Here is a 17,804-nt window from a genome sequence, read left to right as displayed (position 1 = left end):
TCATTACCGCCAACAGCTAACTCTTCTGTGCTACAGACTGTGGTAGATGCTATATTAAGTGAACTTTTCCTCATGGGGAGCAATCTAGGGCCTCAGGAATAGATATACCCATGACTGTTGTTCTTATTACTCTAGCTGTCTCATTTTGGTTCTTTGTGAATCTGATGGTTTACTTTGCTTAGGGAGGAAAGCCCAGAAAATAAACAAATAGAATTTAGGAAGTCTTCTGTCCAAATATAAAATATACACCACTCTATTTGTAAAAATACATTATTTATGATGAATTCATTCATTCATTCAAAAATATTTGTTGAATATAATGTACTAGACAGACTGTAACAAGTAAACAAGATACAATTTAAAATATTTTTAAGCTAAAATATTTTATTACCTCTATAACCTTTTCCTATGTAAAGTAAAACTTAATTTTATTGAAGTGGTTTGTGAGCCCATTTTTGAATGTTGGTGGATTTCACTTCATAGTTCCTGCAAACAAATGAAGCAAATAAATGAAGCCACAGTATGATAAGTGAGAATTCAAAGCAAGTGGTCTCAGTGTAAACACATCAACATAATATATTATCTGTTAGGCATTTAAGCTAAGCATTTATAATATTGGATGTGCAATGGTGGCTAAAGTGTCTCCAATTTAGCATTTTCTTTTTTAGCTGATTTTCCAGTTATGCAACATATATTTTGTTCTCTATTGTGCCATTTGACAGTATGTCTAGACCGTTAGCCAAAAAGATGCCTTTTATTTTTATTTTACATTACACTTGAGCTTAGCTAGACAAAACAGTTCAAAGCCATCTGTATTTGGGGGTGAAGAGTAAGAGAGGGCAGAATCTATTTGTTCAGCAGCTGAGGCCTAGTTTTGGAAGTCAGGGTTGTATTTGAAAGGTGGAATTTGCCGACTTTTGCTATACAATAGATTTTTTTGTGGTGTTTTCTTTTTAAATTTTTGCTGGATCTAATTTTGCGTATTTCACATATGCAGTACTGCAGGCACATTCCTAGATGTATACCCTAAATGTGTGCATGGTACCTGATCAACTAGGAAAGCTTCTACACCAGAAGCATCAAACGATGTTCTGCCTCTCATTTTCTCTCAGTAGCAATGAGAAATAACTGCCTTTGGACCACAGTGGTATTTAGCTGCTGCCCGTAACACTTCAGCGCCCACTCTTTGATGCCATAGGGCACCATCCTGTGCTAATGTGTGCAGTTTTTCTCCTCTCATGACCAGATTATTGAGGCTTGTACTTTATGAAATTGCCGCTGGCTGCAGAAAAAGGGAATAGAACTTGTTTTCTTTTAGTCACTTTCAAATGGGAGGTCCTGTATGTTGATTATAGGATAAGTTGGTGACATTGCCACTTTTCCTTCGAGCTTCCTAAGACTTTGTAATTTGGGGATTCTAACTTTCAAGAAATAGGCGCCTGTAGTCCCAGCTACGCGGGAGGCTGAGGTAGGAGAATGGCGTGAATCCCGGGGGGCGGAGCCTGCAGTGAGCCGAGATTGCGCCACTGCACTCCAGCCTGGGTGAAAGAGCGAGACTCCGTCTCAAAAAAAAAAAGAAATTTAGCCAATGGATTTAAGTTTCCTGTATGTGGGGGTTTTCTGTTTTTCTTTTTGATGTTGTTTTGTTTTTTAAACATCCCTTACCAGTAGGAATCAGGGAAGGGAAACAGGTTTGTGGTGGGCCTTGATTTTTTTTTTTTTTTGGTGGAGTCTTGCTCTGTTGCCCAGTCTGGAGTGCAATGGTGTGATCTTGGCTCACTGCAACTTCCACTTCCTGGGTTCAAGCGATTCTCTTGCCTCAGCCTCCCAAGTAGCTGGGACTACAGGCACCCGCCACCAGGCCGGCCATTTTTTGTATTTTTAGTAGAGACGAGATTTCACCATGTTGGCCAGGCTGGTCTTGAACTCCTGACCTCAAGTAATCTGCCCGTCTAGGCCTCCCAAACTGCTGGGATTACAGGCGTGAGCCACCACATCTAGCCAGTGGGCCTTGATTTTAACCTGTTCTAAAGGAGGAGGCCATATGGCATAGGTAGAAGGTTTAAAGGTCACTAGCATCAGCCATTAGTCTCCAAGGTGTCTCCAGGGCAAAATTACTGTCAATTCCTCTGCCCTGGAAAATACCAGCAAGCTTTTCTTCCAATTACTCTTCAGCTTAGCAAAGCGTACTTCTGGGGGTATCACCTTTTGTGGAATTTCCTCTTTGCTATTTAAAATAAAAAGGAAACTCTTACTTCATTTGGGTCAAATGAAATTGTTAGCACAACTATAGAATATTTCTGTTTGGTAGACTGTGGGAAACAGGTGGACTTTCAGCTATGAAATATTTTCTCTAGTTAAATATAGTAAGTTCTACCTTCTTAGCTTTTATCATTCTCTATGAATCACACATCGTTTTTCACATCATATTGTCACTTGTCCAGCTATTCTTTAGGGATTTCTCTAAAAAGGTTCATCATCTCGGCCTCTTTCTAACCATTAAGGATCAGGATTAAATTTGTCTTCTTTCTCAGAAGTGTTCCCAGTAGCAGTATATTCTTCTTTATCCTATTTAGCCAACATGGAGATCTGTTTATTCCTTCATGTGCTTTTCTGTTATGGATGTTAACTTTTCTTGGTTGATAGATTGATAACTGTATCTGGCATTTTTGTTCTATTGTATTTTGGATGTGTGAAAGTTGTATGAGAATGTCTAAGGGTTTTGTTTGCTTAGGACTGAACATTATCCTCAGTCATGCCCTATAAGCTTGCTGGGCACTTGATCTTTATTGACTCTGCTGCCTCAGAAAATAGGTAAAAACAAAAAGAATAATTGGAAAAAGCTCCTGTGGAGCAAAATTTTCACATGGCAGAATGATTCAGCAGTTTCAGGGGAACTTTATTGATTGAACATTTTTTTAAAGCCTTTTTGTTTTGTGGTCTTTTAACAAGCATTTAAAGTACAGATACTTTAAATATGATGATACTGAAAATACTTTATTTTGATGATGGAATGTTGTAGGAAAAATTTAATTTTCATAGGAAGTCTACATTTAATTTTATAAGCAAAATTATATCTAAATTTAAAAAAACTATACTGTCAAATTATATGCCAAAATAAGTTTCAGAGATAAAAAGGATAAAATGTATAAAAAAATAGCAGAAAATCTGTAATAAAATAGGAGCGAATATTTATCTGATCAAGATGGGGGTTTTGTAAGCATATGAAGAAATTGTGTTTTTGTGTCTTGTAGTCATAAAATAGATTGACAACATTAAAAAAAATGCAGAACTTCCAAGGCCGGCTATCTAAATTGTGGGGCCCAATTCCAAATGAAAACGTAGACTCCTTATTCAAAACATAGGAAAATGGACCAGAAAGGCACTAAAGTATAAAGCTTTTCCTTCTGAGGTATTTCTCATCTTGTCAAAGTGGTTTTTATTTTCTATTTAGTGCCATCAGTGTAAAGAAATCTAAATTTTGATTTATTGGCATGAATTTTACCATTTGTCTTCATATTGTGTGACACTAGTTTTAAATGCAAATGTAAGAACATGTAACTCATATGGAATCACCAAACTTTTTCTTTTTTGTCTTCAACTTTTATTTTAAGTTCAGGGGTACATGTGCAGGTTTGTTACATATGTAAACATGTTCCATGGTGGTTTGCTGCACAGATCATCCCATCACCTAGGTATTAAGCCCAGCATCTATTAGCTATTCTTCCTGATGCTCTCCCATCCCCCATCACCCCCTCCAACAGGCCCCAATGTGTGACGTTCCCCTCAGTGTGTCCATGTGTTCTCATCATTCAGGTACCACTTATAAGTGAGAACCTGTGGTGTTTGGTTTTCTTTTCCTGTGTTAGTTTGCTGAAGATAGTGGCTTCCAACTCCATCTGTGTCCCTGCAAAGGACATGATCTCATTCCTTTTTATGGCTGCATAGTATTCCATGGTGTATATGTACCACATTTTCTTGTTCTGGTCTATCATGGATGGGCATTTACATTGATTCCATGTCTTTGCTATTGGGAATCACCAAACTTAAACAATTTGTATTTTGTACTTGTACATTCATTTGTGATCATTTTTACCAGAATAGTGGAAACACTGCACAAAACTAACCCAACAATAACCATTTTTGTTTCACTTCTTGATTTGTGCACCTTCTGCTAACATTGTCTATCTTCTAGAAGGACTGGAAGGAAATGGAATTATGAATTTTCAGGAGTCTCGCTCCAGGCTGAAACCCTATGTGATTTTTCAGGCCTCACCATAGGTGATGACAAAGGTTTTACCTGGTGGCCTCACGGGGGAAAGCTGCCCTCCCCATAGTAGACTTGATGCACAGCCAGTGCATTACAGTCTAAGTGGAGTTGTAATGAAGGGGTCAAACCTCCCTGGCTGGTTATGCTCTTATGCCTATTTGCATTCCTAGCCTAGACACCTTCATTCCTCGAACTCTTTATCTGAGGTCTTTGGCTGAGGTCCGCTTCAGGCACCTCTGCCGAGGCCTTTTCATGGAGGAGGGAGTTGGGAAACTCAAAGACATTTTCCTTACTCTGACTTAGTACTAGCTACTTTTCAATTCCTAGTCCTCCCCCCTCACCCTTCCCCTGACCGCTGAGTTTACAACACTGCTGGAACCTTTCATTCGGGGTCCCCTCAGCAGTGAGACAATCCCTACATTCAAGATGATCCACCTCACCCTCAAGTCATGCAGTGTTCAGTGGAGAAAAATGGGACTGGGGGGAGTTGGTGCTTCCTCTGGTTTTAGACCTTTGTTTATACTATTATATCACAATAAGTGATCAACTTTCATTTGGCTTATTGCATTAATCCACTACTCTGAGCTCTTTCTTTCAGCCTTCAGGTTGTCCTGTCATTCCGTGTTCTTCTACATCATCATTTTCACTGTTAAGCGGTTGGCTAACACAGGGAAGTAACATGAATAAGAAAGGATATGATGGTGGGGTTCCTTGTGTTAAAAGAAAAACTTTAGACAAGTTAAATTTAATCGAGTTTAATTGCGCAATGAATGATTCATAAATCGGGCAGTGCCCCGAACCAGAATAGGTTCAGAGAGACTCCAGTGCTGCCGAGTGAGAATTTATGGACAGAAAAAGTAAAGTGACATATAGAAAACAGAAGTGACGTACAGACGCACCTGGATTAGTTACAGCTTGGCGTTTGCCTTATTTGGACATGGTTTGAACAGATGGCCACCTTTATTGTGTGAAACTCAGTGACTGGTAAAATAGTAGGTAGCAGTCTGTTTAGACATCCAGTTAGATTACAGTTCACTATGTATGAAGAAACCTTTAGGCTGAACTTACAAGGAGGCAACTAACTTTAGGCTAAATTTAATTTAACACTTGATTGCTTGTGTTTCTTAGAACACCATTATCTTCTTTCTACATTTGAAGCAAGTTCTGACGGACCCTCTAGGCTGTCAGTGTACCCCCACTCACTCAGTGGTAGACATAAAGTGCTTACTGTGTACTCTGAATCTCGGTGAACTCTCACACTTTCTGTGTTCGTGGGACATTGTGGACACATTACCCAAATGGGCCTCAAGGACCTGTGGACAAGCATATTGTGTGTATCTCCTTGCTTAAGCCCATGCTGCATTGTTACATCAGATTTCATTTAACACAAGTTCAAAGATAAAGTTAAGAATTTCAATCAGTAAGAAAAAAACAAACAATCCCATCAAAAAATGGGCTAAGGACATGAATAGACAATTCTTAAAAGAAAATATACAAGTGACCAACAAGCATGTGAAAAAATGCTCAACATCACTAATTATCAGGGAAATGCAAATCACAACCACAATGCAATGCCACCTTAACTCCTGGGACAATGGCCATAATAAAAAAATTAAAAAAAAAAAAAAGATGTTAGCAGGGATGTGGTAAAAAAAGGAACACATTTACACTGTTGGTCAGAATGTAAACTAGTACATTCCTTGTGGACATTCCTTGAAGAACTAAAAGTAGATCTGCCATTTGATCCAGCAGTCCCACTCCTAGGTATCTACCCAGAGGAAAAGAAGTTATTGTACAAAAAAGATAATTGCACACGTGTTTATAGCAGCACCATTTGCAATTGCAAAAATGTGGAACCAGCCCAAATGCCCATCAATCAACGAGTGGATAAAGAAAATGTGTACTCAGCCATAAAAAGGAACAAAATAATGGCATTCACAGCAACCTGGATGGAATTGGAGACCATTATTCTAAGTGAAATAACTCAGGAATGGAAAAACCAAACATTGTATGTTCTCATTCATAAGTGGGAGCTAAGCTATGAGGATACAAAGGCATAAGAATGATACATTAGACTTTGGGGACTTGGGGGAAAGGGTAGGGGTGGTGGGGGATAAAAGACTACACGTTGGGTCCCATGGACACTGCTTGGGAGATGGGTGCACCAAAATCTCAGAAATCACCACTAAAGAACTGATCCATGTAACCAAACACCACCTCTTCCCCAAAAACCTATTGGAAAAAAAAAAAAAAAGATGAGGAATGGTCAATTTGATACAGAAAAAGAAAAACATTTAGCTTATTTGGTTGTGTATTTTTCCTCCTTGAAACTTGGCTTGTGTATGCCAGGACAAGTGTTTCAAAATTAATTACTATCATGTTCATATATATCTTGTGAGTTCTAATCATTTGTTTAAGCTGAAATTTTCCTATTTGAAAATCATTATTGTCTGTTGATGGGAGGGAATAAGTTTGAATTTCACAAATACATATGTATTGTGCCTTTGTAAAACATGTTGAATATTATCCAAAAAGTGTAACTTCCAGGTGGATATAGAGCTTGTCTCTCTTCACTGTTGTAGCCTTTGATATCTCACCCAATGATTAATAAATATTTGTTGAACGAATTAGAGTCTAGTCTTCTAGTATAGTTTCTCATCATGATGGTTTTCATCTGGGTATCTGGACATGGATTTCCTTTAAGTCACAGATAATTGTCTGTAATAATAAATATGCTTATTATTCTTTCCTAGGTGTGGGCCTTGGCTTCTATTAAGAAAATTGAAACCTGTATAAATTGGTTTAAAAAGAGGCCACTGTGGTTTTCCCATTTCCCCCCAACAATTTATTATGAATTTTTTTTTTTTTTTTTTTTTTTTTTTTTGTGAGACAGTGTCTTGCTCTGTTGCCCAGGCTGGAGTGCAGTGGCGTGAACTCAGCTCACTGCAACCTCTGCCTCCCAGGTTCAAGCAGTTCCCCTGCCTCAGCCTCCCGAGTAGCTGGGATTACAGGTGCCCACCACTATGCCTGGCTAATTTTTTGTAATTTTAGTGAAGACAGGGTTTCTCCATGTTGGCCAGGCTGGTCTCAAACTCCTGACCTCAAGTGATCTGACCACCTCTGCCTCCCAAAGTGCTGGGATTACAGGCATGAGCCACCATGCCCAGAAATTATGAATATTTTCATACAGAAAAGTTGAAGAATTATACAGTAAATACTTATATATCTACTACCTAGATTCTACAATTAAAATTTTAATATACTTGTTTTACTAAATAACCATCTTCTCATCCCTCTATCTGTTTATTGGTCCATCTTTTATGTGTACATTTTAAGAAAGTTGCAGGTATCAATACACTTCATCTCTAAAAATTTTAGAATTAATCTCCGGTGTTTCAAATGCTTTCAGGGTATGAGTATATGAAATTATATGTAGACATTTGGAACAGATAACTGTTAGAAAATTAAACTCTATCACCTTACTTTATTTTCCATACTTAGATTGGAAGGATAGGTTAGAAAGGAAGAAAACTACTTTAGCTCTGTATACTTTTTTATAGTTTACAGAGAATTTTCATGTGTATTATCTCATTTGATCCAATATTACTATTAATAGTAATAGTAGCTAACATTTATGGAATGCTTACTTTGTACCGGGTACTGTGCAGGGTTACCTTTAAGGAAGGTACTATGCTAAATTCTTTTCATCCCACTTACAGTTGGTTGTCATATCTATTTTTCAAATGGATCGATTTGTTCACTTAAAAGAATAGTTTGCAGCCCTGTAGTAAGCCTTTTTAATTCATATTTGTCAGCTGCTGCTATTTTTAGACTGAAGTCTTTGGTTTTTGATGGGTTCCTAGGACACAAGCATTTTCTTAGATATTTTATCCTTATAGGTTGCTATTCAGAATAATATTTGAGCATAACTTAGGAAAAGTTGCTGAAAATGTTCCTTTTTTTTTTTTGATTGTCTCTTTATTAATCAGCCTCTAATTCTAGTATGTTATATTACTTTAAAGGTGCAAAATCTCATATAATCTAATGGATTATATGAGAATGTGCATTTAATAGTTATTTCTTCTTGGATTATTAATATTAATATTATATTAATAATAAAAACAATAGCTTTTTTGTGTTTATTATACTATATGCCAGTTATTGTGATTATCTTTATAATTGTCTATATAATTTATGTAAAATACTGTAAGAGTTGAGAAGCAGAGTGGGGTTAAATGGCTTGTCCTGTGTCACGTGGTTAATAAATGGAAGAGTCAGGATATGAGTGTTTCAGCTCCAGAGTCCCTGCGTTTGACCTCTACTCTGCTGTTTTCTATGGTGTGATCCTGAGACTACCTGCTTCATAATTTCTTGGGGTGATTATTAGACATGTAGATTTCTGAGCCTTACTTCAGACCTAGTGATTCTGAGTCTCTGTGGATGAAATACCTTTTTTTTTTTTTTTTTTTTTGAGATAGAGTCTCACTCTGTCGCCCAGGCTGGAGTACAGTGGCACAGTCTTGGCTCACTGCAAGCTCCACCTCCTGGGTTCACACCATTCTCCTGCCTCAGCCTCCCTAGCAGCTGGGACTACAGGCGCCTGCCACCACGCCCGGCTAATTTTTTGTATTTTTAGTAGAGACGGGGTTTCACTGTGTTATCCAGGATGGTCTTGATCTCCTGACCTCGTGATCCACCCGCCTCGGCCTCCCAGACTGCTGGGATTACAGGCGTGAGCCACCGTGCTCGGCCTGAAATATCTTTTTTTTTTGGTCATTCAGTTGATTCTCATGTAAAGTTTGAGAACCACTGTTCTCATAATAAGCATTATTATGTTTTAATCTCTGTTAGCCTAGAAAAATAGCCAAACTCTATTAATCATTCTTATCCTTGGAGTATATGAAGTTTTGGATTGATCTTTATGCTTTTATCTTTGCTTCAAGATTGTCATGGATTTTAAGCACCCAGATGGTATTGCAGTGCCAGTTATGTTGCCTCGTCGGAGTTTGCTGGTAATGACAGGCGAATCTAGATACCTTTGGACCCATGGGTATGTATTGAAATATAACAGGATTCTTTTTACTTTATGAGACTTTTCATTCTTCTATGTCTGAGCCATGGGGACCATGCCCTGTGCCTGCAGATTGAGACTTCTGGGTTCAAAACTCCTAGAGTCATCTATCTAGTTTTGTTTTTGTTAAATATTACCTTTTTACTTGGAAAAAATTTTTAATTTATAGTAAACTTGCAAGCGTAGTACAGTGAACTCCCTTCACCTTTCACCTGCATTTACTAATTTTGAATATTTGGGACTTTCTTATTTCTGTCTCACATAAGTTATGATTATTTTTACTGAATCATTTTAGAGTAAGTTATAGACATCATGGCTTATTCTTCCATGCTTCACTGTGTATTTCCTAAGAACAAGGACATTGGCAGGGATTGGCAAGCTATGGCTAGTGGGCCACATTCAGCTCTCAGGCTGTTTTTGTACAGCTCTTGAGCTAAGAATGGTTTTTACATTTTTAAAGGTTGTAAGACAAAAAAACAATGAAGAATATTTGACAGAGGCTATATGTGGCCCTCAGTGCCTAAAATGTTCACTCTCTGGCCCTTACAGAAAAAGGTGGCCAACCTCTGTTCTATAAAACCACAGTGCAGTGCTCAAATTCAGGAAATCCAACACTGATAAAATACTCTTATTATACTCTTCTACAACCCATATTCAAATATTGCTAGTTATATGTTATAGTGCTTGAAGCACTCTTTCTGATCCAGGATTCAGTCTATGATCCCACATTATGTTTAAGTCTTGTCAATTCTGTTTCGTCTTTTATTTGAAACAGTTTCTCAACTTTCCGTTGCTTTTAATGACATTGACTCTTTTGAGGAGGCCAGTTGTGTTATAGAATGTTTTGCAATTTGAGTTTGTTTGGTTTAATCAAAATCTAAAGAAATTAGTATGTGCTTCTGTTAGGGATACATCTCTAGCCTTTTGAGGAGAGACCATTACACTGCTGCAATTTACATATATTGTCCCTTATAATACTGCTGAGTTCTGTACTTATTTATTCTGTTCTGCTTGGAGATTTTAGCTGACATATTTCTATAAAAACTCAAGGAAATGAACATGTAAATGAATTTATAACCCATCCTAAATGTGAGCCATTAAAAAATGATGACCTGATTTTGTGCACTGGGGCTTAAATTTATGTGATTTTTTTCATGGCCATTAAAATATTTGCACTTAAAATGAAAAAAAAATGATGATGTGATCCATTAATTTCAGGTCTTAGAATTCTGAGAATAATGACATTTTCTTTTCTGGGTTCAAGCATTTTCGCTATCACTAATGTTTAAACTTCTTAAGAGTAATAATATTACTACAGCAAATACGAAATAAGAAATTACTTTTCATCGATATATTGTGAAAATATTTTAATCTATTCTGTTAATGGTACAGGTTAATTTTCCTAAAACAACATTTGATCACATTATTGTCTTACTGAAAGCATGTTGTGCTATTAAATGTTAATAGAGTTGTCTCTGGAAAGTTAGATTATAGGTAATATTTACTTTTAATGCTTGCTCTGGAATCAGAATTCTTTACAGTATTTTTAGGGAAAAAAAACCCTCAGTATTATTTTTGAAGGCTGCCATTGATACACATTGCCTGTAATGTCTGTGTGTGTGTGTGTGTGTGTGTGTGTGTGTGTGTGTGTGTGTGTGTGTGGAAGAGAGAGAGATAGGGAAATGGGGGAGAGAGGGAGGAAGGGAGGCAAAGAGACCAGAGGCAAGAAAGAGAGAGAGAGAGAGAGAGAGATAACAAATGATACATCAACCATTGAGATGTTTATCAGAATCTTTGGGTGGAAAGGAGAATAGATTGGAAAAGCATATTTAATACACTTAAAACATGTATAAATAACAGGAAATAAGCCTTGATAAAACTTTTTGATTTCAATGCTGAAGAAACAAAAGCACTAGAAAGCATTGTAGAGGGACTTGGATTGAAAAAAGTTAACACTGCCCTGTAATTTTAATTCCAGATACCTCAATATAACTTTAATTTGTTAAAGTTCAAATTTACTATTCTAGCCGTCATACCTGAAATCAAAGGTGGAAGACCAGCAGCATAGGGGTAAACTTAACAGTCAGGTGTTTTCTATTTGGCTGATGCAATAGTTGTCCATATGGTGGCAGTTTGTTTTTTTCAGTTTTGTACATATAAAAATCAGGAGTTTTCATATAAAAATTTGAATTTTCAGCTTCTCTTAAAAATTGAGAAGATCTGACAACATTGAACCTTAGTATTGCTTGGCAGCAGTACCTGAAACTATGTATCACTAGCATTCTTTAGGTGGGGGCCTACTTCTTTAGTTCTCTACTGTTCCTTCCCCTTTCTGTTACTCCCTGATCTAAGGCTGAGCATCAGTTGTCATTTAGCACTGTGCTTATACTATTTTTATCTTAGAGTTACATGAAAATTGAGTATTTCTTGAACTCATGTCTATATTAAAAGTAAGAGACAGGGCCGGGTGTGGTGGCTCACGCCTGTAATCCTAGCACTTTGGGAGGCCAGAGCAGGTGGATCACAGGTCAGGAGTCCGAGACCAGACTGGCCAAAATGGTGAAACCCCATCTCTACTAAAAATACAAAAATTAGCCAGGCATAGTGGCATGTGCTTGTAGTCCCAGCTACTTGGGAGACTGAGGCAGGAGAATCACTTGAACCCGGGAGGCAGAGGTTGCAGTGAGCCAAGATCGCATCACTGCACTCCAGCCTGGGTGACAGAGCAAGATCCATATCAAAAAAAAAAAAGAAAAGTAGGTGATGGAAAGCTAGCCTGAATGAGAATGTATGTTTCAAGAAAAATGGCACAGAGCACTCTGCTTTTTTGAAATGAAGATTAATCCTATGATAAACAATATATTTCTAAACACGTTCACCTGTTTCATTTATTTATGCCATCTGACTGGCCCCAGGAAGCATTATTTCATGAGATAATGTGAATGCTCCTTTTAAATTATTTCTGGAGCATTTTCCTTGTGCCAGGCATTGTTCTAAAAACTTTACATATATTAACTCATTTAATTTACACAATGATAGTGGGAAGTTTGTTCCATGGTTTTGTCCTTATTTTTGAAGGAAATTGGAGCATAAACAAGTTAAGTAACTTGTACAAAGTCACAAAGCAGTAAGTCGCAGAGCCAGGATCAGAAGCCAGGCAGTCTGGTTTCAGAATCTGTGCTCTTACCAATGATACTATGGCTAAATTTGTTTGCTCCCTTTTCTCTTATGCTGTGCCTTCTAACCTTCACACCTTTGCCAGCCCTGTATCTGTTAACATATAGCTCTTTTACTTCCTTCATAATTTATCAAGCTTTCCTGACTACATAAACTTGAAATAATTTGTTCCTTATCTTAACTTTTAAAGTCTGTATTGTTTCCTACTACCTTGAGATGTCTCTTCTATTATATTGAACTATTTTTTAAATCTATAAAACTCTTTTTATATTCTTATTGAATATTATCCCAATTTGATTATAATTTGAGTGCAGGGGGAAAAAGATGTTTAGCAATATTTAATTAAATAAATCATTACTTTAACATATGGATTACCTGTTCTTAAACATTTGAGATTGTTGGAAAAGCAGTTAGGAGCTCCTTAGCCTTTGCCTAAAGTGTAACTTTAGGCAAGTGAAGTAATTGATTTAAAAGAGCCATAATAGAGAATGACTTACTCTTCAAAAGAGGAATTAGCTTGCTAACAAGAGCTTCAAAATACTTATTCCTCTAAAATATCTTGACTTTGTTCACTACCATAGTTTTAATCATTTATAGCTGTTAGAACAAAAGTAATGTAAATTTGGGCAATGATTGCTTTTTTTTGCCTCTACAAAATTGCCTTTAGGACAAGCTTTTTAAAAAGAGCCACCTGCACGTTGTGCACATGTACCCTGAAACTTAAAGTATAATAATAATAAAGCCATTCTCCTACTTTGTTTTATGAGGCTGGCATTAATTACCCTTGACACCAAAACATGTGAAAGACATTAAATAAAAGAAAATTACAAACCAACATGTCTCATAACAGAGATGAGAAAATCCATAACAACATTAGAAAGTCAAATCCTGCAATATATATAAAAAGAAAATATAACCTAGCGGAGTTTATGCCAGTATTTCAGAGTTGGTTTAGCATTTCAAAAATCAATGTAATTCATCACGTTAAAGGAATAAAGGAGAAAAAGCATAATCATCTTGACTGATGCAAAAAGTATATTTGACAAAATTTAATACCCATTCATGATAAAAGCCCAGCAAACTAGGACAAGAAGGGAACTTCTTCATTGCAATAAAGGGTGTTTATGAAAAACCCACAGCTGACATCATACTTAGTGGTATTCGTTTGAACGTTTTTTCCAAAGATATTGAACAAGTCGGGGATGTCCGCTCATACTCCTTCTATTTAATGCTATACTGGATATCTTAGCCAGTATGAGAAGTCAAGAAAAAGAATTAAAAATCATAAATATTTGAAAGGAAGGAGTAAAATTCTTTATGTGTAGATTACATTATTGTGGATGTAGAAAATCCTAGAGAATCTACAAAACAAGTTCTAGAACTAATAAGTGAATTTAGTGGCATACAAGGTCAATATTTAGAAATTAATTTTTAGAAGATGAAATAAAAATGCTATTTAAAATAGCATCAAGACTCATAAGTATTTCCTTTCCAATACTCAGAATTAATTTATTGGGGTGTTGTTTAAAAAGCAATTAGCCTGAGAATTCTGTTTCTTACAACACATGGAGTGAAATATAACAATGACAAAATGAAAGTTGAGAATTGAAATACATTATATTTTTCATTTTAAGATCAAATCCATTTTAGGTCGACATTTCTCTTTCTAGATCACCTGGCTGTTATTATAGTAAAGAGGTATCAACAACTTAAGTAAAAAATTATAATTTTGTATAATTTGCTGAGATCCTTCAGGATTAGTACATTCCCTGTGAATATGAAGCCCTCTTCCATAGAGAGATAACCTTGCCTAGAGTAAATCAAGCAGATCTGAGTCTTAGGAATAAGTTTTTAAAAGATATGCAACACACATAGACTGAAAATTCTAGGAAAATTATTGCTATCCCTAGGAAACATAATATGGTTAATATATCAGTTGTCCCCAAAATCTATGGAGACAATGTAATACCAATGAAAACTCCAGAAGGCTTTTCTTTTTTTTTTGTCAAAATCGACAAACCAATTCTAAAATTTATAAGGAAATGTGATTGTCAAAACAATCTTGAAACAATGTTAGGGGATTTATTCTGCCTGATTTTTAAGACTTACTATATGGCTATATAATCAAAATAGTATTGTTGTACAGATAGACAGATAGATCAGGAGGACAGAATATAGTCCAGAGATAGCTCCACACATATAAGGTCAGTTGATTTTTGCCAAAGGTACCAATGTAATTAAATGTGGAAAGGAAATTTTTCATCAGATGGTGCTGGAACAACTGAATATCCATGTGGAAATAAAATGAACCTGAATCTATCTCATACCATTCACAAAAAATTAATTTGAGGTAGATCATAGATTTAGATGTGAAAGCAAAAAGTATAAAATGGTCTAAAAGAAACTTTATAATTTTGTAACCTTGAGGTAGCCGAAGTTTTTTTAAAGAGAGATTTCATAACACACTTTTAAGGAATAATAAATTAGAACTCATCAAAATTAAAAACTTCTGCTCATCTAAAGATACCATTGAGAAAATGAGAAGGCAGCCACACATGGGGAGAAAATACCTGCTATTTATTTATGTTTACATCTATATCTTTATCTATCTGTATCTAACAAGGAATTGCGCAAAAGAGTTGGACAGATCCTTTATCAAAAAATGATATATGCGTGTCTAGTAAGCACATGAAAAGATGTATAACATCATTAGTCATTAGATAAATAAAAACTTAAAACCACAATTTCATACCACATGCCACTCACTAAAATGGCTAAAATTTAAAACTCAGAAAATACCAAGTGTTGGTAAGAATGTTAACCAGCCTGGAACTCTCTCATATATTGCTGGATGGAGTGTAACATTTTACAACTACCTTGGAAAATTAGAAGTTTCTTACCTTATGACCCACCAATTTCACTCCTTATTACCTGTTAAAACCCACCAATTTGACTTCTAGGTATTTACCCAAGAGTAATAAAACTATATATCCAAAAATGATGTGTATAAGAATGTTCACAGAAGCTTTGTTTGTAATAGTCCCAAACTGTGGACTTGTAATTACCATGTAGTTGTTTTTAATTTTTAAAAATCCACCAGTAATCTTTGTTCTTTAATTGGAGTTTTTAATACTTTTACATTTAATATATTACTGATAATGAATTTAAATTTACCATCAATTTGTTTCTTCTTGGCATCATCTATTCTTTTTTGTTTTTTTTTTTTAGAATTGGTGTTAATTATTTATTTTATTTTCCCATGGAATAATTTGTTGTACATTCTTTTAATATTATTGTCTTGAAGATAATTTCCTTAAATACGTTTATTTCTTTGTTTTTCCACAATGTCTAACAATTCAGAGAATCCAATAGATACTTGTAATAAATTCTTCTAGATTTTCTCTATTCACTTAACATTTTTAAAGGTCTGAAATATTTTTATTAATACAATGTTAAGTAAATTTTTTTGACTGTTGTTTTTAGAATCACATGCAGAAAATTTGATACTGTTCAAGCATCTGAGAGTCATAAAAGTGGAATTATCACCAGTGATGTTGGAGACTTAACTTTAAGCAAGAGGGGATTACGAACATCATTTACATTTAGGAAAGTGAGGCAAACACCTTGTAACTGTAGTAAGTATAAACTCTTATCTCTTCTGTAAAATGGAGTCAGTTTAATATAAAAGTCCTTTAAGGTCCCATCAACACCTAGGAGAGCGTTTTCTGAATCTCTCTAATGGCATTTCCTGTATTTTGCCTTGTATTGCACTTTCATGCACATTTCTTAACCACCTTCATTAGAGTTTACATTCTTTGAAGGCAGGGTCTGCATCTTATCATTTTTATTTTTTCCAAACTTAGTACTTGAGCTGGGTGCCCAATAAATATTTTACTTATTGAAGTAACAGTTAAGAGTGCTGCAATTGAAGGGCAATAAAATATTACTTGTTTAAAAGTGGGTATTGTTGGGAATGGTTTGTCAAGTTTCTAAATTATATCTTATTAATCCAACAGGGAAGTTGGAGATGGCAAATTGTTCTATAGTACATAACTCTAGGGAGAAAAGCAATAGTTTAGTTTTAGTCAATTTGAAAACTCAGAAGGGAATAAAAACTGCTCAAAAACTTGTCAAGAGGATGCTATTTTGAATTGTCTATACAAGTACATCATGTTCTGGATTTCTTTGACTCAATTAACAGTTACCTCTTTCATTTTGTAAATAATATTTTGTAATGATAATGATAATAAAATCCTTTTTATATCTTGGGGGTTTTAATTATGGGTGGTATCTACCAATAGCTTTTGGATTTAGTCATAATCTTAAAAACATTTAATTAAAATCTCTTATTATAGCTACAAAATGTTATCCTTTTAGAAAACTTGAAATTTCTGTATTTTATATCTTGATGTTAGTGAAGCTTAAAAGAACTTTTTATTTTACTAAAAGTGTCCTTGAAGCCTTAAAATTTTAAAAGTTAAATTTAAAATGTTTATTATTTGATGAATATTGAACATTGCAGATAGTGAGTTACATGGTATAGAAAAATAAAGCATGGCTCCTGTTCTTAAGGAACTTAAAGTGTAGTTGGAGAGACAAGCTACTTTTCTTATGCAAATATTTGTCATGGGCATTTATTAAATGTAAGAAGCTGTTATTGGGGATTCAGTTTACAGATTTTTTTTTTTTAAAGACAAATAATAATTGTGGCCGGCACAGTGGCTCATGCCTGTAATCCCAGCACTTTGGGAGGCTGAGGCAAGAGAATTGCTTGAGGCCAGGAGTTCAAAATCAGCTTGGACAACATAGCAAGACCCCCTGTCTGCAAAAAAAGAAAATCAAAATTTAGACAGGCATGGTGGTATGTTCCTGTAGTCCTACCTACTAGGAAAGCTGACGTGGAAGGATTGTGTGAGCTTAGGAGTTCAAGGCTGCAGTGAGCTATGATCGTGCCACTTGCACTGCAGCCTGGGTGACAGAGCAAGACCCTGTCTCAAAACAAAAAAACAGCAACAGAAAACCCCCCAAATTATAAATGTTTATCATGTACAACATGATGTTTTAAAATACGTATATATTGTGGAATGGCTCAATTGAGCTAATTAACATGTATTACCTCACATACTTATACTTTTTTGTGATGAGAACACTTAAAAATTTATTCGTGGCTGGGCGCGGTGGCTCACACCTGTAATCCCAGCACTTTGGGAGGCTGAGGTGGGCAGATTATCTGAGGTCAGGAGTTCGAGACCAGCCTGGCCAACATGGTGAAACCCTGTCTCTACT

General features: G+C 35.7%; 1 protein-coding gene across 4 annotated transcripts in view; it reads left to right on the top strand.

Moving 5' to 3' along the window:
- ALKBH8 (alkB homolog 8, tRNA methyltransferase) overlaps positions 1-17,804 on the top strand; it is a 73,503-nt gene that overhangs the window by 26,535 nt on the left and 29,164 nt on the right. For all 4 annotated transcript variants that reach the window (XM_063636480.1, XM_055272977.2, XM_063636477.1 and 1 more), the window contains exons 8-9: positions 9,214-9,320; positions 16,002-16,153. In XM_063636480.1, coding sequence (XP_063492550.1) covers positions 9,214-9,320; positions 16,002-16,153 — 259 coding nt within the window. The remainder of the gene's footprint in view (positions 1-9,213; positions 9,321-16,001; positions 16,154-17,804) is intronic.

This window comes from Symphalangus syndactylus, chromosome 3, assembly GCF_028878055.3.
Source record: "Symphalangus syndactylus isolate Jambi chromosome 3, NHGRI_mSymSyn1-v2.1_pri, whole genome shotgun sequence".
Lineage (NCBI taxonomy): Eukaryota > Metazoa > Chordata > Mammalia > Primates > Hylobatidae > Symphalangus > Symphalangus syndactylus.
The sequence above is the reverse complement of the archived record's forward strand: the minus strand, read 5'-3'. Positions and strand labels throughout refer to the sequence as shown.